This window comes from Meriones unguiculatus, chromosome 3, assembly GCF_030254825.1.
Source record: "Meriones unguiculatus strain TT.TT164.6M chromosome 3, Bangor_MerUng_6.1, whole genome shotgun sequence".
In the NCBI taxonomy this organism is placed as follows: domain Eukaryota; kingdom Metazoa; phylum Chordata; class Mammalia; order Rodentia; family Muridae; genus Meriones; species Meriones unguiculatus.
Genome location: NC_083351.1, coordinates 138046589 through 138069893, shown reverse-complemented (window position 1 = coordinate 138069893; position 23305 = coordinate 138046589). Strand labels below are relative to the sequence as shown.

The 23305-nt window shown below is 44.0% G+C and overlaps 1 protein-coding gene across 1 annotated transcript in view; it reads right to left on the bottom strand.

The window, feature by feature from the left end:
* Kif5b (kinesin family member 5B) overlaps positions 1–15905 on the bottom strand; it is a 42926-nt gene extending 27021 nt beyond the window's left edge. The window contains exons 1-5 of the mRNA XM_060380631.1: positions 15371–15905; positions 8733–8820; positions 1717–1790; positions 700–804; positions 231–279 (exon numbers count right to left, since the gene is read on the bottom strand). Of these exons, the coding sequence (XP_060236614.1) occupies positions 231–279; positions 700–804; positions 1717–1790; positions 8733–8820; positions 15371–15496 (442 nt within the window). The 5' untranslated portion in view covers positions 15497–15905. The remainder of the gene's footprint in view (positions 1–230; positions 280–699; positions 805–1716; positions 1791–8732; positions 8821–15370) is intronic.
* Between the last annotated feature and the right edge of the window lie 7400 nt (positions 15906–23305).

Genomic DNA, 23305 nt, shown 5'->3' with positions numbered 1-23305 from the left:
TGCCTGTGTGCTACAGCTCATGGCCACGCCCCTCCCAGGCACGCTCCTCCTTTACTTGTTCACTGACTTTGCTTGACTTTAGGAAAAATTAACAACAGAAGTACCCATATGCTATAGGCTACCCCGTGTACGACTCGCCGCTGACTGCAGTCCCGTCTGTGTTACTGAGAACATCTATGACAGGAGAGCAACAGGCGCCACCGACACTACCAGAGGAAGGATCAACTTACCATCTAAGAGGTCCCGTATCTTATCCAAATATATCTCAAAATAGGACACCTGAAGCACAAAGAAAAGAGCTCAGCCCATTAAATCACAACAGCATGTTCTCTTGGGAAGCAATGCAGCCGAGATGCCAGATGTCCAGACGAGGACGTTACACCAGCCACAACTCATACCCCAAGAGGAAAGCCTGAGTTACTAAGCTGCTTAAATAACAAAAAGTCTCTGTTAAACAGCACACACAATGGACAAGAAGTTAAGTGTGGTGGGACCCTTAGAGCTCTGTGCTAAACGGCAAGAACAGACCTAGTTCACCCAGCATCTAATGGTGTATGAACTAGGATCAGTTCCCACCTCTTAACGGTCCTTCGACCTTATCTAACTGTAACAACTTTTTAAAACTGACTTTCAGGAACCAGCTATTTTGGAAAAGAATTATCCTAAGGCAAATCAAATATAACGTTTTCAGGAATTTACCTTAATATGAAATTCCAAATTTTCATCCATTGAGTAAATATAATTAAAAATATCTTGCACTATTCTTGGAATAATTCCCATGCCTTCTGGATCATGAAGTTTACCCTGCATAGAAAATAAAGCAGAATTTTTAACAAATTTCAAAAGATGAATTAAAGCAAAGACTTTAACTCTTTAATAAAATATAATAGGATAAGCACTAATAGGAGTAGCTTTTTCTTTTTTGTAGAAATAGCTCTACAAATAATTAAAAATTTTTAACCATTACTTGTAATATTGTATAAGCATATACCAATGAAGTTATTTCTTTTTTTGTGGTTTTTCATGACAGGGTTTCTCTATGTAGTCCTGGCTGTCCTGAATCTCACTCTGTAGATCAGGCTGGCCTCAAACTCAGAGATCTGCCTATCTCTGCCTCCCGAGTGCTAGAACTAAAGGCGTGCACCACCACAGCCTGGCCACCAACTAAATTCTTTTAAGTACTAAATTTAGATAATCTGCATTAAAAAATATGATTTAATTCATTCCCATATAAATATACCTTGTTTTCTATACCAAAACAAATTCCTGCAAAAGCTAGGAATGTCTTTATTTCTATTACTTCCTGGAAAGAACAGGCTGTCAGTGACTTTACACAGCATATCCCGGGGAACGGCAGACACAGATGGCCGTGATAGGGCCAACACAAGCTGTCTTTAAGGGCAGAGTTAGAAGAGGCCAGCCACGTCTGGTATTCCAGAGGAGCAAGAGAAGGGAAGGGCAGACCTTATCGGAGAAGTGCAGCAGATATTCTAGAGACAACACCTTTAATGTCATCTAAGTTTCCTCCCGTCACAGAATGGCAGAAAACTCCCATTTAATCCTAGACTGTTCCTTCCTTTACATTATACTGAGTTGGAAGACTTCATACTATGAAACAGGTCCAGCTTACGAATCAAGCTCAGGAACTTAGAATCCCACACCTACATCACTGAGTGGACGACTCACTTATGTTCAAGAACAGAGTGTGAATGTTACCTCCATCGTGTGGGTCTTCCCAGATGATGTCTGCCCATACGCGAATATTGTTCCGTTGTAGCCCTCAAGAACATCTGTGAGAAAACAAAGATCTTACACTTCCAGAACTTTCTTTCTTGAGAAATGCTCTCACTATAAGGTACGTAAAAGTGATCAAGGTTTAATATGTAATGAGTTTATAAGGCCATCAAAAGAAGGAACGGAAAGGTATACTTTAGTTTTATGTCACCTTGACACAAGCTAGAGGCTCAGAAAAGAGGGAACCTCAATTAAGAAAATGCCACAGGCAAGCCTATGGGGCAGTTTTTTCTTAAATAGTGACTGATATGGGAGGGCCCAGGCCACCTCTGAGCTGGTGCTGAGCAAGCAGGCTGAGCAAGCCATGAGGAGCAGCACGCTGCTTTTGGTTATGGTGTTTTCATCACAACAACAGTGACCATGACTAAGAGAGATGGCTCAGTGGTTAAGCCTGCTTCCTGTTCTTCCTAGGACCCAAATTTAGTTCCCAGCATCCACACAGGGCAGCTCAGAACAACATGTAATTCCAGTTCCAAGCAATCCAACGCCTCTGGCCTCCAAGGGCAACTGCACTCACAGGTGTGTACACACCAGCACACATCACATGCACAACACTTGCACATACACTTTAAACTAATAGAAATAAATCTTTTTAAATTAAAAGACATAGTCAGGGGTCGCTTTCTTAGTAAAGATCCATCAAAGCAACTGTTTTCAGGACTAGATTACTTCCTGCTGTCAATTAAGAAACAAATTTTAAGTTACCAACTTACCCACACAAATTTCAACATTTCATTAAATGTATACTTTAAAGTTTTTGTCTTAAAATACAAAACCCTTGCCAATTAATATACGTGCAACAAGTTTTACAAGCAGGTATAATCAATGCTGCCTAATCTCACCCACTCAATTACACACTCAATCATGGTTTGAATTAGACTGGGCCCTATAGGCTCATATATCTGCATGCTTAGTCTCCAGTTTCTGAGTCGCTTGGTAAGGATCAGAAGGACATGTGGCCTTGCAGGAGGTTTGTCACTAGGAGTAGGCTTTGAAGTTTCAAAACTTGAAGCCAGGCCCAGCGTGTGCCTGCAGATCAGGATGTAATAACCTCTCGGCTCCTTTCCCAGACCAGGCCTTCTTCGTGTGCAGCTATGTTCCCAGCCACAGGATAAGGGACTAACCTCTGCACTGTAGGCAAGCCTCCAATCGAATGCTTGCTTTATATGAGTTGCCATGGTCGTGGTGTATCATACAACAGTGACCAGGATACTACCCCAAATTCAGTTTTGCTAAGTAATTATTAAAGCACCTCTTCTAGTCCTTGGGTACACTAGGATCGTTAATATGCAAGAGTCTTAAAAAGATGGAGGGGTTAAAGGGGAAAAAGAATTATCAGGGATGGGGCTGAAGAGATGGCTCATCGGTTAAGAGGTCCTGAGTTCAATTCCCAGCAACCACATGGTGGCTCACAACCACCTATAATGAGATCTGGTGCCCTCTTCTGGTGTGCAGGTGTACATGTAGATAGAGCATTCATACACTTTAAATAAAATAAATAAATAAGTAAATCTTGAAAAAGAAGAAAGGAATTATCAGTCACCTTTTGACACCCAATTTTCATGGATTTTAAGTTGATTTTTGGTGCCAAAAAAAAAAAAAAAAAAGACAATATAAAATTCTGTTCCGTTAGAAGTCAAGATAAAAAGACTCTGACCAGCAAGGTAGTGCACACCTTCAACCCTGCCCCTTAGGGAACAGAGGAAGGCAGAGCTTTGTGATCTGAGACTAGCTTCTAAGTTCCAGGTCAGCCAGGTCTAGGAGAGAGAGGCGAGAGAGGGAAGGAGGGAGGAGTAGGGAGAAGGAGGGGAAGGGGGACGGGAGGGGGAGGGAGTGGAAATGGACAATAAAAGCAGGCTGAGACAAGGCCTTGCCCAGGCTAGATAAGCACTCTGCTACAGAGATGCTGGGAGCCCCTAGCTATTCCTATTGATCTTTGGAAAGGAAATGAAGTACCAAGAGTGCGCACACAGAAACACCATTAGCTGAAAGAAGACACTACAGCCTGCTGTGGTGGCTCCTAGCTCCTGTTCTCCCCGTCCATCTCAGCACAGAGAACCACAAGTTCAAGGCCACTCTGGGCTGTAAAAATCTTTTGTTTTTAAGGGGGACAAAATAATTTGAGTCACATTTACAATACACGAGATCGCATCAGCTCTGCTAGCAATTCTAAAGAAGCAGGCAAACAGGGCCTGACCGAGCCACCTCTCTCCATATCCATAACCATTCTCAGTAGTCTATGTCAGACTCCCTTGCTCAAGAGCTTTCAACCAATCACACAGACCTAAGCATACAATTCAATGTTCTGAGGAATCTTCTAAAAAGGTCCTTTCTGGGGCTGGAGAAGTGGCTCAGCAGTTAGGGTACTGGCTGCTCTTCCAGGACCTAGAGTTCAATTCCCAGCACCTACACAGTGGCTCACAATCATAACTGCAGTTACAGGGGATCCAATGCCTCTTCTGGCGCACTAGGGTTGCAGTCATACATGCAAGCAATACACCCAAACACATAAAATAAAATTAAACATTTTTAAGTAAGAAAAGTAAAATTTTCACAATTGGTACTAAGTAACTATTTGTAAGTAATTGTCTGTATAATACATCTGCCAGACTATATACAGTTGTCTAATACTGGGGCAATAAATGCACACATGTAACACACCTGAGACTCAAAGCACAATTGTTAAAGTTTTATATAATTACAGAGTCTGAACTACGCAATGTGGAAATATTTACTAAGCACCCACTATCACCCATGTTGTCTGGGGTGTGGAAAAGACAACAAATGCTAAGATTGTATTAAAGCAAATATGGCATTTTTAACAGCTAGAAGCAGTATCACGAGGACCCCTCCGCTTCCAAAATGCATAGGCACTCAAATATCTTACATAAAATGGTATGTCTGCACAGTCTACGCAGTCCTTTCATTTATTTAAATCATCTCTCAGTTCCCTTCGAAAGCGAGGCCAATGCTGTAACAACCTATCACACCACGTTGTTTAGTGAACTGTGGCTTGGCGGACGCATGGGGGGTATGTTTGATATGCCATAATTTTATTTTTCGAAGACTTTTACCTGAGGTTGGCAGACTTAGAGTTAACTGCAATTTTTTCTTATCTTCAAATCTAAGACTGCTTCTTATAATTTCACTGCCACCATTTTTCAATACACTCTTCACATTTTTCAATACACTTCAATGCGCTCTGTGGTGAATACTCCTATGAGTAACTCCTGTCACTAACATGATTTCACTGTTTGTCACGCACCTGCTCACGCTACCACCACATGCATTTCAAGGTAAACTGCAGGCGTCTACACACTTCAGGGCTTTTCTACCTAACATCATCAGGATGTATAGTAACTAGAATTCAGTCATTTTCATTTTTCTTTTAAGGTAAAAGCTGGTGTGTAAGTAAAATGCAAATCTCTTACAGTGTGCTTTAAAATCTTGGAAAACACACCCCAGCAATCACATAAACTGGGTATAAATCACATGAGATTTGACCTGCCCTGGTTCTTATTTGTCTTACCTCCCTACCAACCTTCCCTCACTTTGCTGCTCTGGTGAAAACAGTCAAATCCAACAAACCCACAATACATCATTAAGTTTCCCGTATGAGCAGCGCTGTTTCCATATGGATTTGCCGAAGGGTAGGAGTGAGCTCTCTGCCCCAAAGACACCCCCGCTCGTCTCCTCCCTGTAAAAGACTGTAGGTTGCAGACCGCTGCAAGCAAGTCCAGGTTAAGTCCCATGTTCACAGTGTACGCATTCACTCATACTCGTCACTGAGTTCTACTGTACATTTTCTCATCAGTGCAGGACTCAATCTTGGTCAATGACTATAACCATTACTAATACACAGCATCTTTCTGAAACGTCTCCCTTCCCTTTTATAATGTAATCTTGTTTTGTGAGAAACAGGAAGACAGCTACAGAAAGTATTTCTTTTATCAGATTTAGTTGGACAGGTCTGTAAACCCAGCTACAATGGAAGCTGAGGCAAAATGGTACAATGTAAGGTGTGTCCTGAGCTACTGAGTAAGTTTCAGACCAGCCTAAGCAACTCAGATCCCTAAAAAGGTACCTACAAAATCAAAACTAAAATATGACTAAGACCTGAATTGAAAGCAGCACTTAAAAGGTTTTTTTCTCTGATGTGCAAGTATGAACATGGCTGAAGCATAGCCTAGCACATGTTAAAAGAGTTGTCCATTTAAACCGTCCATGAGTTCATGGGCTCAATCTTATTTAAAAGGCAGGAATGTCAATGGTGGAGCAGTTGCCTATCATGTGGACAGCACTCGGCCTTCACCTCCAGCACTTCGGGAACAAGCTACATAATCTTACACTGCACTCATTTTTAAGTAGGGGTGGAGAGAGGGCTCAATGGGAAAGGCATTCTGTCGCAGGCAGGGTGTTTGTGCCCGTAATGCCAGTTCTGGGGAGCGGGAGGCAAGACAGCCTAGCCTAACCAGGGATATTCTAGGTTCTGAGAGTTCGTCTCAAAGAAGCAGGAGGCTGGAGACGGCTTAGCGAAGAGCACTTGCTGGGGCAGAGGACCAGGTTTGCCCCAGCACCCGAGCGCAGTCCTCACAACTGCCTGTAACTCCAGTTCCAAGGAACCCATAGCGCTCTTTTTAAAAACTCTACTTTATTCGGGGTGTTTGGGCGGCTACCTCCCTTAAAATCCTCCAACCTTAAGTAAGAGAGAGAAAAGGTTAGTGGGGAGAGGGGCCAGACCCCTTTACTTCTACGGGCTGTTTACGGTCACGGGGTTCTTTGAGGGCTCTGTACCAATCTCCATCAACCGCAGACAAAGCCAGTGGGTTCCTCCACCCTGCTCTGCCCCAAAGCGTTTCTCTCCGTTTGTCTGCTCAAACCACCACAGCATCTGTCTCTCTGGTCTCTCCAAACTGCTCCACGCCGCATGCCAACACCAAAGGCCACACCCTCTGAGTCCTAGACAACACCCCTCTCCCAGTTGGAAAAGACCACCCCCAGGAACGTGACAGTTAACAGCTGTGGACAAACGACAGCCCAACTAAAAGCCCTCGCTTGGGGTTTGAAAACAAAAGCATATTTACATAACATCTCTGAGTTTACAAAGAGCGCAAAACTTCTACTAGAGAACCTGACTGTCCCTTCCAGCCTCTGTGAGCACTGTACACACGGCATATATTCAAACAGACACAGAAACAGACACAGACACAAACATGCACATAAACTTTTAAAAGCAACTGAGGTTAACCTCTGACCTCCACAGACAGACACACTCACACAAGTCGTCACAGGGAATGTAATATAATCATACTCCATAACAGAATCTTTAAGGACAAATTATTGATGCTTCTAACAGCATTATACCACTGTTCCTCTCTATTTCAGTCAGAGAGTGACAAGTTAACTCTCCCTCATTGAATGAACACTGTCCCTCACCACCACCGCTCCTGCTCTACTCCTGGCAGATTGAAAGTCCTGTAGTATCTGGCCTGACTGAGACCTGACTGCCCTCTCAGGTACTTCATGTGACTGCCACTTCCACAGTGTGACCCTTAGTGTTCACTATTAGCTAACCACACCACCTCCATGATCTTAACTTTACTTCTGACTGATGGAGTCCTCTACCTGCCTCTTCCTTTGGAGAGCTGAGATTACAGCCCTATCCAGTTGGCCCACTAATCCTACATCTTTTTTACCAGCTTCCAAGGTCTCGTATGCTCTAACTTCCTGCAGGTACCATGGTTCACCACTATAAATATCTCATCGACAATACCATCATTTCTCTTGCCCTTGATCAGTCTTTTGTACCTGCTAGTGAAACTCCAAATGGGAGTTTTGGGAAGCTAACTTCAACTAGGCCCTTCACACTGTCTAGCAATGCTTCCATGTGCCCCGATCTACCCATTTCACACCCACTGCTAGAACCACCTCCCCATTCCTCACTTTGTGATGTCTCACACTCAATACACAAGATGTAATCAGTGTGCAGTGTCTACAGTCTTCCCCATCACATTTATATACCTGCTTTCATCTTGTCATTAAAATGTACTACCTCTGCTCTTTAATTCTAACTCATCTGCTTTTTTTGAGACAGGGTCTCACTGTGTAGATGTGGTCTGGACTGGAACTTACTATGTAGACCAGGCCAGCCTTGAGCTCACAGAGATTGGCCGGCCTCTGCTTTCCAAGTCCTGGGTTTAAGGACCTGCGCCACCATGCCTGCCCTTACTCAGTCATTTTCATAGTGAAGCCCAACATGTCTAGTAAATATCCTAAGATTTGTGCTTCAAACTAAGGAGCATTTTTAGAACTGTCAGCAAATATAATAATCACAAACAGCAATTGAACTATAAGAGCCCTTTGATTAAAAGGCATCTTTCCAGTAAACATGAATTCCAGCTAACCATTCAGCACCCTCTCTGCTATCAGAGTTCTAAGGTTTTAGAAAATATAAAACTAAAAAATACTCCAGCAAGTGTCACTTTTTTTTTTTTTTATTCCTTGGCAATCCCTAAGTCCTCCAGGGCTTTTCTAATGACTGTAAGTTAAGCCTCTGAGGAAGGAACAATGGAGTGCGGGTGGGAGAGACATTTTAGAAATTTATCTAGTCACTCTATTCTCACACCATTCCGCTTCTACAATACTACCTTGGAAACTCTCCCATGAACAGTGGACAGAAGCTCACTTTTCAAGAACATGCTTGTGATATACTCCCAGTAACAGCCTTCACTAGGCGCAATCTATAATAAGATCATGGTAACTGAAAAGTGTTCACTATTTATACTCCTATTTTTGTCACTCTTTCTTCTCATTAACGTAGGAGAGAGGGGGCATTAAAAAGAAAAAACAATGCTGGCTAACTGAGAAAGACCACAAACCAAATCGCACTTGTTGCTGAGACAGAAAGCAAACTGAGTTTACAAGTTAAGTATATTTACCTTTAACAATCTTTTTTGCACAATCATTGTATACTTGCTCTTGAGATGTGCTTGACTGGAACACACGATCAAATGCATAAGGCTTGGACTGGAAAATGAAAACAAAGTGTTACACAAATCTGAGATGAGTGGACATTTTGACACTGAAAAATAGCATGGCCTTCTTTAACGTTAAACCAGTACAGCTTCTGTGCATCTCGAGGGTGGGAGACCTCAGAACAGCAGCTCCAGGAAAAGAAGGACCTCTGTTCTTGCTCCTGTTGTACCCCCAGGTCTATTCTGACAAGCTGAGATTGTTTTCTTTTTCTGTCCCTTCAACCTCACTTGCCATCCATATCACTCAACCTTTTCTAGCCCAGCCTTCTTCAACTTCTTTAAAAGCATTTTTGGTTTGGGTTTCACTAAATTGTCAAGTTGTCCCTGAACATGAGATTCTTTTGGCTCCAACTCCCAAAGTAGCTTGGATTTCAGGCCTTTGGCACTAGGACTAGCGTCCATTTTCAATACTAATATTACTTTATAAATAAGAAAAATATAATGACAGGCACAAAAACTGTTGTTAAGGACAAAATTAAAACAGGCACTTCTGTCAATTAAAATTCGGTCCTCTTTCAAGAACTCCATTCAGTCATTTAATAAATATTTATGGAATGCAGATGCTGTGTTGACCAAGACAGATTCTGTTTTAGCGGAGCTTAAATAACACATGACATAATTTAGCGACTACAGCTTAAATGAGCCCTGAGAGAGTATAGAAAGGAGAAGACCTTCAGACAGTCCCAGAAAGTACCTGACTCTTCAGTACTGGCTACAAAGCCATTGGGGCTGGGCTGAGGAAGGGCTGCAGGCACTGATAATACGATGCTAGAGCCTGCGGTCAAAAAAGCCTGAACAGTCAAGAAACAAAAGAAGTCAGGTCTGATGGACCGGAGCAATGCTAATACAGTGAAAATGGCATTGTTTTTGACAGTCCTTTGAACTCTATGGATTCCTTAGAGAAAGTATCATGAACATGGAGACCACAGAACACTTGACAGTCTAAGAGCCAGAGGCACAGAAGATTTTAAAGCTTGGAATATGGGGGCTAGTGAGATGGCTCAGTGGGTAAAAGCCGCTAAGCCTGGTGACACAAGTCCAACCCCTGGTACTCACGTGCGGTAGGAGGCCTAGTGAGCACTCTAGAATGTTAAGATCATTTCCCCCTAGAGTCATGAGCACTGTACATTTTGGGATCCAACACTGTCCTTTAGAAAAAGAGGCGCAGGCAGATGTATGGTCAGATGTTCCGCTCCTCTTTTCCTGGTCTTCAGAGGACCTCTATACTGCTTCTACAGTGTTCAAGCCATCTTAAAAACCAAATCTTCTTAGACCCACGGACAAGCTTTCTGCTCGACTTGACTGCTTCTCATTCTTTTCAACCTATTACAACCCGACCTTTGAAGCCAATGCTCTATCACTGACCCATACCCCTGACACTAACCTGACCTCTGTTAACTGGCAATTTTTCAGTTCATAGCTACCTTTCCTTGAGCATGTATTTTATATTCTGATTCTTTTGATTAAAGAATTAAATTAATTTTTTTATCTGTGCATACACCACACACACAGACACACACAGACAAATCCAGGCCAACGTGAAGGAGCTGCGTCTTCCAACCACTGAAGATGCCCTAAGTCTTCAGTGTCAAGTAGTCACCTGGCTTAATTCCTTACGAAAAGTAAACAAGCACACCCGTCTCCTAACATGTAAAACTGTTATCATTTTTAATAAGTGGTATCAAAGGAATATCTTAAAATCACTTTTGATTATCAGTAAATGTCCAATATTTTCTGTTTTATAAACCAGCATACCATAAGTAGTGTAAGACTCTCTTAGGCAAGTGTTAAAGTTGAAGAAGCCCTGTTCTTAGGGCTACTACCCCAAACCTTCTCTTCCCTGCTCCTTCCCTCAAGTCTAGTGCCCTTGCCACTGTGGGGGGCAGATGAGCTAGTTCTGCACCATACCAAGTGGTTATCCGGTGGTAGGCCTCTGGGAAGGTCGCACTTCACTGATAAGGAGCACCCAGTTGGATCTGCTTTCTTCTTCTTGGAATGAAATCTGGACCTGTAGCATCCATCTTGCAAATGTATTATAATCAATGGTAAGTAACTAAGCATGACAGACTGTAACAGTCGGGGTCTTGGAATATGAGCCTATTTCTAAAATGTCTATGATATGAGAAAAATAACCCTTTCTTTATTTAGGCCCCAGTTGTTTTCCCTCAGCAGCTAGAAGCGTAGCAAGAATGACTTCCCCTGGATATCAATTTCAAAAGGTTATCAATTTTTAAACTGGTACACTTTTATTCTGAAAGTATCCTTTGCTAAGATGCTACTGGCACATTATCATTCAATCCCATAGGTGCAGGTTTTTTAAAAGACCATTTGCTATTTCACTCGTTTGACAAAACATTCTTTTTGGATTGCAGCTCAACGGCGTTATGGCACTGGAGAGATGAATCAGGAGTTAAGAACTCCCACTGTTCTTCTGGAGGACCTAAGTTCTGTTCCTAACACCCACAGCAGACACTGACAGCAGCCAGTAACTAATTCCTGGGGAACTGATGCCCTCTCCTGGCCTCAGTGGGTACCTGCATACATGCACACACACACACAGTAAAATAATAAACCATCAATTTTACTATGTAAGGCAAACGTTGCCATTAAAGATACCCTCTCAAGTCACTAAACGAATCTGCCTTCCTTGGAAATCAAGACCTTGCAAGTGAACAATTCGTAATGAAGATACATCCCAATCTTATGAATATGTAAACAAAGGAAACTTATACATCTGGTCTTAATTGTTTTTCAATTCACTGCTTTGACTTCAAATATACATTACACAACCTATTATTTTAGGTTGTTTTCCAAATTACTCTATTTTACAAATTCTAAGTCATAAGCTGCATCCATAACTGACTTAGCCTTTAAGGGGATAAATCCAAGGAATGACTGTAACTGAACTACATCGTACCTTAGAGTTCTTGAATGACTGCCATATGCAATTACACAGATCAAACCAAATTTGGTCAGGAGGCAGGGATAGCCTACTGACAGGAATTCTGAGCAGAGATCTTTCAGACTGCAGAGTGCACTGGATTTTCCTTAGACACTGAGGGGAGGGTGGCTCTTTCCTCTCTTTCAAGTTTCATTCAAGGCAATCAAGTACATCAAACCAGTATTGACTTGTAAGTGCAAGTTGTGTTTTGCTTGAGGCAAGGAAACAGGAAAGATAATCTAATTAGTTTTAATTCTCTTCTAATGTCAATGAATTACAGCAGGCTGGCTGAGATTCTGGCAGCCTGAACAATATACCATATAAGGAGTTATGATTAAAGACATTCAACATGCACACCCAGATGAAGATATAACTTCTACAGGTTTTTTAGCTTTGGGGTTTTCAGCAAGTGCAGTGGAACAAATGGATCTTTCTCTCTCTCTCTCTCTCTGTTTTGTAAGCTAACTCAAATAGGCTATTTTGTATTGTTTAAAGATTTTCAGGGAATAATTTGTTTCACTCGGTGTGGTATTTATGGCACTTTACCAAGCATTTATGTAACAAAACTAAAAGCTAAACAAAACATACACAACACTATAAAATCAAAAGGTTTGCTTGAGTTTTTGTGCACATTCAAACAAATCTACAAATATCACAAAGATTGTTTGGCTTGGAATACCAAAATTTAGAATTTAAAAATGTATTAAGTTCTGGTGCCTTATACTGCTGTAATCACATACTTGTGTGCGAGTTTAAAATGTCATATTAAAATTATTGATTCTGAAGATAACAAGAAAAATTTTGGATCAAATATTAAAAAGTTAAGCTTAAAAGAAAGCAGAATTCTTAATTATTTCCTATATGAATAGTGATTATGATTACCATCAGTTGACATTATAAACGAACACATTTAGGTTTTAGATTTTGAGTTAAGACAAAACAAAATACTTAAACAGCCTATTTTAAATAATTTAGTTTTACATGTTATGCTACTACAGTTCTCTCCTAAACTATTTCTAATTTATGAGGTTCAGGAGCCAATAAAATGAATTAAATAAAAGATGTTTTACAATTATTTTTCAATCTGGTTCTTTGGCATAGAGGCCTCCATTTCATTCCTTAAATCCTCTACTGAATTCCCAAATAGGCTTTAAAAATACAATTCACTAAGAAATTGGATACAAAGACCCCAGCATATCAATATAGTTACTCTATATAAGAAATCAGTTCCTAAATAATGAATAAAACATTTTAAAACATCCTCTCTGTGTCCTTAATGTTTTCTTGGTTTTATAGTGTACTTTTCCCAATACTTTTATTCACCATTTATCCAAGGTTTCTATTCATCACTTAGACTTATCGGTTTTACGAAAAGAAACTTTGAAACAGAAATTACGAACAACTTTTCCCAAAGGAAAGAAAGACTAGAATATCTTTTTTTTTAATGGTAGCTATCTTTTGTTACATGTATATACGTCATATTTGTCCTACACTAGAAAATCACTTTCTAACTTAATTTCTCTCTCTTTCTCTTCTTTGGGGGTAGAGAAAAGCGGGGTCATGATTTATAGCCCAGGATAAACTAGTGATCCTCCTGCATCAGATTCTAGAGTGCTGGGATTAAGGCCGTGAGCTACCACATACAGCTTTTTAAAAAGCAAACAGTTTAAAAACAAAAATCCCCAGGTTCTCAAAATGCAGCTGGCCACAGTCCTGTCTCACACACAAGTATGTGATTACTGCTGTGTAAGGCACCAGAACTTAATACATTTTTAAATTCTAAATTTTGGTATTCCAAGCAAAATAATCTTTGTGATATTTGTAGATTTGTTTGAACATGCACAAAAACTCAAGAGAATTAAGACTGTCTTAATACAAGTGGAAAATGAACTATATCTCCACTGTATAAATCACTGCTGAAGCTGCCAACCACAGCTCCTAAGGAACCTGCAGCCTCAGGTTTGCTAACTAATCCTGGAAGTGAAGCTGCTATTGACTGCAGGCACAACACTAACCCGCCCCTCGGCCCCACCCTCTTCCTATGCCTAACTTCCCTTCTGTCCTATGACATCATCTATAGCAAGAGCACCCTGCAGACTTACTAACAAAGAACTGACCCCACGGTCTCCACACAGCAGTTGTTGGAATCTGTTAGTGACCTGATGGGTTTCTGTTTTTCTTTTCTGCCAAAAGCCTACCAAGAGGATGTGGTATTAACACATTCAATCTCCAAAACTGGACTTTGGAGACCTTCACATTTGCACAGCCACTAGAGAACTTTAGCACTATCTTCAGGCCAGTGCTTTCAACCATCAATGGCTGGTCTCCTATGACCTCTCTGCCCTATTTCTAAATTAAGTAGCCCAAACAATATACTAAATATAGACCTTCACTCAAGAATAAACAATTTCGAGTAAATGCTGACATAAAAATGGAATCCTAGGCCTGACTGTGGTGGTGCACGCCTTTAATCCCAGAATTTGGGAGGCAGAGACAGGCAGATCTTCCTGAGTGCAAGGCCAGCCTGTTCTACAGAGTGGGTTCCCGCACAGCCAGAGCAGTTACACAGCAAAGTTCTGTCTCAAAAAGAAACATTAAATCACAGTAGCAAGGCACACAGCGTCATGGGTAATGAAGAGTTTACTTTTTAGTTTAGCTTGCAGGGCAATCTTATTCACTTTTAATCTTCTTGAAGTCAGAATGCTGTTTCCTGAGAACCTGTTGGGCTAGATATATATATATATAAAAAATCCTCACTCTGGGTTTCTCTAACAATCAATCAACTCAGTTACATGTACACTGCAAAGGAGTATTTACTACCTCTCAGATTACCAAGATCAATTTTCTTCAAAAGACTGTATCTGTATTAATGCGAATCTAATAACAGCGATCCTCCCCTAAGGTCCTTACCACAACACCCTGTCTCACTGATAGCTTTCTTTCCTGCACTATCAAAACCCAGCGAGGGTGACATTCTAGATCTTTCTGACACTTTTTTGGCCCAATCTGAACCCACTTCTATCTACTACAGTATTAGACATGATTACTTTAATTTCACAGAAAAGCCAGTAATTCTTTTTACAGGCCCCACTTATAACTGTTAACATGAAAAAGTCAAGAGGGTGAGCACTTGAGGAACAAGCATACCGTAGTTGCTTTTCCTCTTCCCCCGGGATTCACCTCCAGCAGAATGTTCCTCTTAAAAAAAAGTAGCCATTACTTCCCGTACTGTACAGCTCAGCGTTCTGCATGCACTCTGAATTGTGCACAATCTGAAGATAGTCCACAGCACCAACTGCATCAGGAACAATAAACACGGACAGACAGACGAACACACACACACACACACACACACACACACACAGCGCACTGAACCAGCTCCTGGGACGAAGCCTCCAGAGCCCCAGGTAGGGGAGTGTCCAGGCGGCCAGAGCAGGCACCTCCCCGCGGCCGGAGCTCAGGGCTGGCGAGGGAGGCGAGCCTCGAACCTTCGGAAGTCGCCCGCACGGCGTTCGGTCTTCCCTGGCCTTTGACCCCGCAGGGCCAGCTCGGAGGAGCGGGCGCTGCCCCGCGAAGCGGCCGCGCCCGCGTGACCACTCACCGCGATCATCACCGTGTCCTCTCCCTGGAACTTGGCGATGTACTTGTCGCCTCGGTTCACCTCGGACTCGTTGAGAGGTCTGAAGCGACACATCACTTTGATGTTGCACTCCGCCGGGTCCGCCATCTTTCCGGCAGCCGCGACGGCAGGCCCGGGGCCACTCCCCGCCGCTCAGTCTCGTGGGCAGCGGCGGGGGCCGACGGGCAGGGCTGGCGAGGGCCGGGCGGGCCGGGCTCCGCCGCGCCGCGCGCCCCGGGCAGCGCCGGGCAGCGCGACCTAAGCGCTCTCGCCGGCAGCCCGCGGTCACTTCCGCCCCATCATGGCGGCCGCGGCGCCTCGGTGCTCCCCGGCGTCTCCCCCACCGGCCGTCGCGGGCTGCGGGCACCGGAGAGCGACTCCTGCGCGCCTTCCCGGGAGGGGCAGCCGGGCCGACCGTCCGGCCACTCGCCTTCCGCGGCCGCTCGCCGGCCTCCCGACCCGCCGACGCGCGAACCCTCCGAAGGCCGGAGTCACCAAATCGGCGGCGGGATGGGCGGGCAGGAGGGCCACTGCGCAGGCGCGGGGCGACGCCGAGCAGCCAATCACCGCCCGCGCCGGGCCGCAGGCTCCACCCCGCTGCCGGTTTAGGGCTCAGACCGAGTTTGCCTGCAAGTTGGGGAGTGCCCAGGCCCCTGCGGGGTTCCCTGGAACTCAGGCCCGCTCGCCTTCTTTGGAGACGTTTGTTTTAGCCCGTAATGGTGGTGTTCCGTTTAGTATAACATCAGATGCCCAAAAGGAACAGTTTGCTTGCGTTTTGGCCTTAGAAGAAAAGTGATTACTGATGTGCCGTTGGTTTTGTTTGGTTTCTTTTTTAGATCGCTTTGCCAAAACGGGGGAGATTTCAATTAAGGGTGGGGCATGGCCGGGGTTCAGCAGTGCCCCGCCCCGCCCCGCCCCGCGCTTGCGAGCTTTGTTCAGAATTGGTTGGAAAGACACAATAAGAGGAAGATTCTTTAAAGTAAAGAAAAGTTTCCCAAAAGATGTGGAACAGATGGGTGGGGTGAAGAATGGAAGGATACCTTCCCCACCCCACCCCAAACACACTCACACGCGCACACACATCTTCAGTCACACAGGTGGGGCGCAGCAGCATCCCAAAGGAATTTGATGAATCTGAGGTTCCCCCTTCCCCAGCCACCGGGTAACAACTCCGCTGCCACACTACCGCAAAGAAACCTGTCGCTGAAGACTGTCCTTGAAGGCCGAGATCAGCTGTTCCCGACCTGTGGGTTACAACCTCTTTGGGAGAAGCAACATTACAGTCATGAAGCGGCAACATAGGATTTTTATGCTTGGGGATCACCACAACCTGAGGTGCTGTATTACAGTGTTTCAGCTTTAGGAAGGTTGAGAACCAGTGACCTAGTGGAAGGAGTGGATTACGTATCTAAGGAAACCGCTCCGGGGGCGGGAGTTGTAGCTTGCTTAGAAGGGCTGTGGCTTGGACCACTCCTTGCACTGCAAAAACAAGCAAATGACTTAGCATTCTCTTTTCAGAAGATGAATACCGCAAAAACTCTACGTGGAAACGCCTCTGAGGTGCTGCACAGGAAAACTTCAGTGACGTTAATCCTCCTTTCTTCTGTTTTCCGCACTGGCTTTATTTATCCTCCAGACCTTGTTAAGTCCGAAATCACCGCACGGAGACCACCGCTCACATATTCACTAGGCAAGGGTGTTTTATCTCCCGAAAACCTGCATGCAGGCGTCAAACCATTTCACAAAATGTCGACGCTAGACAAAGGCGCGCAGGCCTTTGTATAGGAAACTAGGGGAATTCTAGCAAGGGTAGGTAATCTAAAACCTCATTGGTGGGTGCGGGAAGTTACAAGGGTCGATTCTTAATTGGCTTGCTTCCAGGTGGTCGGTGGGCTGCATCCCTGTGCCATGAATGTTTAACTACAGGATGAGGTAAGGCTGTGGGCACAGATACTCCATCCTGAGACATGATATTTTCCCAATCCTGTGGTTATCTCCAAGCTGTGCCTTGGGTAAGGGATTTTATGGTCTTGTTCCTGGAATTGGTGACCTGTGGCCTAGTTCCTGGACCTGAAGACTTTTCTTTTAAAGTCAGAACTGGTCCTAAAATTCAGACAAAATGGAGTTTATGTCGTCCTCTCACAGTGAGTGGAAGGTGTTCCTTTGACTGATATTTGGAGCCATGGTTTCCGTAGTCTATGATTTTCGAGAGCAAAGCTTTTCAGTAAGAAGTCGAGAGTCAGTGTAAGCAGGAATTGCCATGATGGTTTATGGATCATGGACATATGGACATACACTTTATGTCCTTGAGAGATGCCTTACTACTCTGTTTGTATGTCTGTTATTATCCAGCCTGCTGAGATTTTTACTTTCTTGCCTCTTCAGTCCTATTATTTTTCATATGATTTTTTTTTTTACTTTTATTTTATTTATTTACTGCGAAGGTGTCAGATCCCTTGGAATTGGCATTACAGACAGTTGTGAACTGCCATGTGGGTGCTGGGAATTGAACCTGGGTCCTTTGAAAGAGCAGGCAGTGCTCTTAACCACTGAGCCATCTCTCCAGCCCCTGATTTCTTCATTTTATCTATATCCTGTCATTCATCTTTATCTCTAATTTCAAAAGGAACTAGTTCTCCTTTTGAGACAACTTTTTTTTTAGATTTATTTTATATATGAGTGCTTTATTTGCAGGTACACCTGCACACCAGAAGGGGGCACCAGATCTCATTATAGAATGTTGTGAGCCACCGCGTGGTTACTGGGAATTGAACTTAGGACCTTTGGAAAAGCACAGTGCTCTTAACCTCTGAGCCATCTCTTCAGCCACTTAGTTCTCCTTATGAAAGGGAAGTTTTTTATTTACATTCCAAATTCTCCAGTACCTGGTTCCTGCCAGTAACCATGTATCATTGTATCACTGTCTCTTCCTCCTCCTCCTTCTCCTCCTCCTTTTTTTTTTCAGCTTCCCTGAAAGAAAAAAGGAGATAAATGTGTGCCCTTTTTGTAATCCAGAGCTTTAAAAGCTGTAATAGAAGGATTGCAAGTTCAAGGCCAGCCTGTCATACATGATGAGTTCCAGGACACCTAAGACAGCTAGAGATGCCCCACCCTAAACATACAAACAAACAAGCTATAAATCAAACAAAAGAGAAAGTCAAGAGTAAATCTAATACCGTCATTGGTTTCTTTGACTGTTAGCCTTCCATCACAGGTAAGCAAAGCCGGGCCCTAAAGTGCTGAGCAGAGTTTCAGCAGCCATCTGCTGCTGCAGTTGGGAAAGACGCCCCATTGAACTGAACTCTGGTTTACTCTAAGGTAATAGGGGTGTTTTTAGGGAAAAGCAGAGGAGCATTCCCAAGAAGCGACTCAGAAGGCTTCGTGGGAATCGAAGACGGTAGATGTGGGCCTGGGGGATTGTTCTGGGGAACTGCTCGGAGCCAAGGACCTGAGGCTGTCCTTGGCTTGTCAGCCCTTGTTCTTAGTTACGGCTCCTGTTGCTGCGATGAGGCACTATGACCAGAAAGCAAGTTGGGGACAGAAGAGTTTATTTGGGAAGTCAGGACAAGACCTCAAACAGGGCAGATTCCTGGAGGCAGGAGCTGGTGCAGAGGCCATAGAGGGTGCTGCTTCCTGGCTTGCTTCCCATGGCTTGCCCAGCCTGTTTTCTTACAGAACCCAGGACCACCAGCCTAGGGATGGCTCCACTCACTGTGGCAGGGCCAAATGCCTTACACTTGGATCTTACAGAGGCATTTTTCTCAATTAAATTTCCCTCCTTTCAGATAACTCTACTTTTCGTGTCAAGTTGACATGAAACTAGCCAGCCCACTTTGCTGCTTCTTCCTGGATAGCAGATTTTGGAAGCTCAGTCTTCATACACACAGAAGGCATAAAGGGAAATGTCCTGCAGGAGCCTGCTTTCAGACCACATCCTGTCATTACAGAATCAAGGAGAAGGATGCTCTGTCCCTCTGTTTTGGGGTCAGGGGCCAGATGGAATGGTGCCGAGGCAGGTGGATCTCTGTGCATTCTAGGCTAGCCTGTCTACAGAGTGAGTTCCAGGACAGCCTGTGTGGTTATACAGAGAAACCCTGTCTTGGAAAAACAAAAACAAAACAAAACAAAAAACCATGATCTCTCTCAACCTTTTGTGATAATAAACAATTATGCTAATAAAGTCGTGGCATATTTGAGGTTAGGGCAGAGGATTCCCTGGAGTTGGAGTTGCAAGTGGTTGTGAGCCAATTGACATGGGTACTGGGACCAAACCGGCATCCTCTGGAATGGTTGCAGATGCTCCTGGTCACGGAAACATCTTTCCAGTTCTCAAAAGATTGGCTTTTAAAACTTTCTAATCCGTTCTTCTTCCATAGATAAATATGACAATTACACAGTTGCCAAGCCCTGTGTCTCGGTCCTGGAAACCTGACTAGGGTGTGTAGCGAATGAAGAAAGGACACGCGCGCGCGTGCGCGCGCACGCGCGCGCACACACACACACACACACACACAAAAGCTGGAAGTGATTAGGCTGTGTCTGTCTGACAGTGCCCTTATCGTGTACAGCAGGAGAAGGGGGGTCAGCTGGACTCTGTGGGAGATCTCTGTGTGGGAACAGTTTCAAGCTGTTAACGCTGGGGGAGGAAAGCCCTGTAAACATTTGCACACAGACCACAGGAGCCTGACCCAGGGAAGGCTTGGCCAGTCCCTGTGGGTGTGAGACATGGGTGCCCTTGTCAGTACCCATTCACTCAGGACGTCGTCCCTGCTTAAACACTCACTGAGGGCTCGCTCTGCTCCCCTAACGCAGCGTTTGAAGTGAAACAATGGGTTTCTTTGAGTTTGTGATTTGTCAACATAACATCCTGAGGAATACGTGAGTGGAGCCTTTCTCTACATAGATTAACTTAGTCTTCAAGGCTGGCTCTCCAACGAGCCAGGCTCTGTGTGATCTCTTTCCGAGGATCAAAGCTGCACCTGCGGCCCTTGTTCGGCACGGAGGGCGCGTCACACTTCATGACGTCTGAAGCTGCCTGTGAAGAAGGCTCACGCCATCCGCTCTCATCTCTTGGAATGCTCCTGTTGTGGGTTCTGGTTGCCCCTGAAAACACCATGCTAGCAAGGTGCTGTGTAGGCGCTCCAGGCAGTGGTCTCAGACAATCCCAGCCTTCCAGCTCTGCCTTCCTAGGGACCAGACTTGTTAGGGAAGCCGTTTTGGACACACAGGCCAGAGGGACCCATTAGGTGAATACCTGTAAGTAATCTCAGTCAACACTCTCAGCGCAGAAAAGTCAACCAGCTGAGGCCTGCCTAAATTCTTGGCCCGTAAAATCACGAAATGCAATAATACACTTATTGTTTCAAACTGCTCCTGCAACTTGGAACTTAGTTTTGTCTCCCAGAAATAAGTTTGCAAAACATAACTTACGTGTAATGAATGCACTTAAATTGGGCTTTTTTTTTTCTTTTTTTAGATTATAGATTTCAAAGTTGGAGAAATAGCTTAGTGGTTAAGAGACCTGGAGTTCCTCCAGAGGACCCAGGTTTGATTCCTGCCACCAACATGGAGTCTCCTGGCCATCTGCAACTCTTGTAGTTTATTTTATGAGCATTGGTGTTTTGTTTGCATACAGGTCTGTGTGAGGGCGTCAGATCCCCTGGAACTGGAGTTACAGACAGTTGTAATCTGCCATGTGGGTGCTGGATATTGTACCCGGGTCTATGGAAGAACAGCCAGTGCTCTTAAGCACCAAGCCATCTCTCCAGCCCCATCTACAACTCTTGTTTTAGGGAATCCAACACCCTCTTCTGGCCTCCACAAACACTGCTTGCACACAGTGCACAAATATGCATGCAGGCAAAACACCATGAGAAAGCTGGAGAGGAGCTAACATCATTACAGAGAATAGTATTGCTCTAAAAAATGTGCTTTATATTTCATGTGAAATGGCTTTTAAGTTAATAGCCATCTTTTCAATCCTTAAAAGCATTATTATTATTATTATTATTTTATTATTATTATTAACAGGGTCTCTAAATAACCCTGGCTGTCCTGGAACTCACTGGGTAGACCAGGGTAGCCTTGAGCTCACAGAGATCCACATACCTCTGCCTCCTGAATGCTAGGATTAAGGGTGTGTGCCACCAACCCAGAACGCTAACAGCTATTTTTTTTTTTTTAATGTGCATTTTTAGAGCCTGGAGAGAGGGCTCAGTGGTTAGGAACACTGGCTACTCCTGCAGAGGACAGAGCTTGGTTCCCAGGACCCATGCCAGGTGGCTCTACCACCACCTCCTAGGACTCAGAGAACACCTGATCACGCGCGCGGCATAGGCAGATACACACATACATAAAAATAAATCTTTAAAATTATTTATTTAGTTAAACACAACAAGTAAGGTTGTGTTTAAAGCCTATAGCATGAGGCTTTGAAGTGTGTGTATGTGTTGTGGAATGATGATATCTGGCTAATTAACGTAGGCATTGCCACACGTAATTGCCATTTTGCAGTAGGGCACTCTCCGTGGACTCTCTTAAAACAGCTCGAGAGCACGCCACTCGGTTAAACTACCATGCTCACAGCACAGGTCTTCAACTTATTCTTCCCATGTCAGTGAAATCTTTCTGTCTTGGCCAGTCTCTCTCTCAGCTCCCCGTGGCCGTCACTCTCTACTCCGGTCAATCAGTGTTTTAGATTTCACGTGTGGCTGAGAACATGAGATATTTTATTTCAGTACGAGTTTTATATTTTACTTTTTTTTTAAAGCTGGAGTATCACGTAGCCCAGACTGGTTTTGACTTGCGATGCAGCTGATGATGAGCTTTAAACGTTTCAAAAGTATCGTTGTTGTTTAGGATGGTAGGAGCGTGGGTTCATGTGTGGAGGGCAAAGGACACTTTCAGGGGTCAGTGCCCTCCCGCCTTGTCGAGGCTAGCTCTGTCTTGCTGCCGAGCAGGCTAGCCACCAGACAGGCAATCCTCCTGTCTCTGCCTCCCGTCTCACCGCAGCAGTGCTGGGATCACAGGTGTGCACCATCTCAGAAGTCAAAACCAGGCCAGGCCAGGCCAGGACTAGACCAATGAAGCGGCATCCTCAGGATGCTCATTTCACTCCACACAGAGTCCTCCATGTCCATCCAGGTCACACAGACGGCGAGATTTCCTTTACTCAGCTGAAGAGTATCCACGGTGCGTGTGTCATATTCTCTTTCTCCTTCCATTTGATGTTGGACACATGCACTGTGTCTGTGGCTTAGCTGTTGAGTAATGATGTAAAAACAGGGGAGCACAGATGCCTCTTTGACACACTGACTGCATTTCCTTAGCTGGATGGGATAGTGGTCCCATTGTTTACTTTCTAAGGAAACTGCGTTTGTTCCTCAGTGACTGTGCTGTTGTTCATACCAGCAGTGGGTGAGGGTTCTTTCCCCACATCCTCACCAGCACTTATAATCTTTTGTGTTTTTAATAGCTATTTTATCATGTATGGTGTGATATCTGATCATGGTTTTGACTTGCATTTTTTCTAATGATTGGTAATGCCGGGCATTTTTCAGTCTAGCTGTTGGCCACTGTATGTCTATTAAGTCCTTCACTCATTTAAAGTTGTTCAACTTGGTTTTTGGTTTTGTTTTTTGGTTTTTTTTTTTGTGATTGAGGTGTTTATCATTTGGATATTCACTGCCCCCATTAGATACATACTTTGCAGATGAGTTCTCCCATTCTTTCTATAGGCTTTTGTTTTCTCTATTAATTGTCCCTTTTGCTATGCATAAGCCTCTTAGCTTGGTGTAAACTCATTAGTCAGTTTTGGCTTTGTTCCCATGCTTCCGGGATTACATCCACAAACATCCTGGTCCTGGTCACTATTATGGAGTACTTCTTTGATTCTTTATGTATTATTATTATTATTAT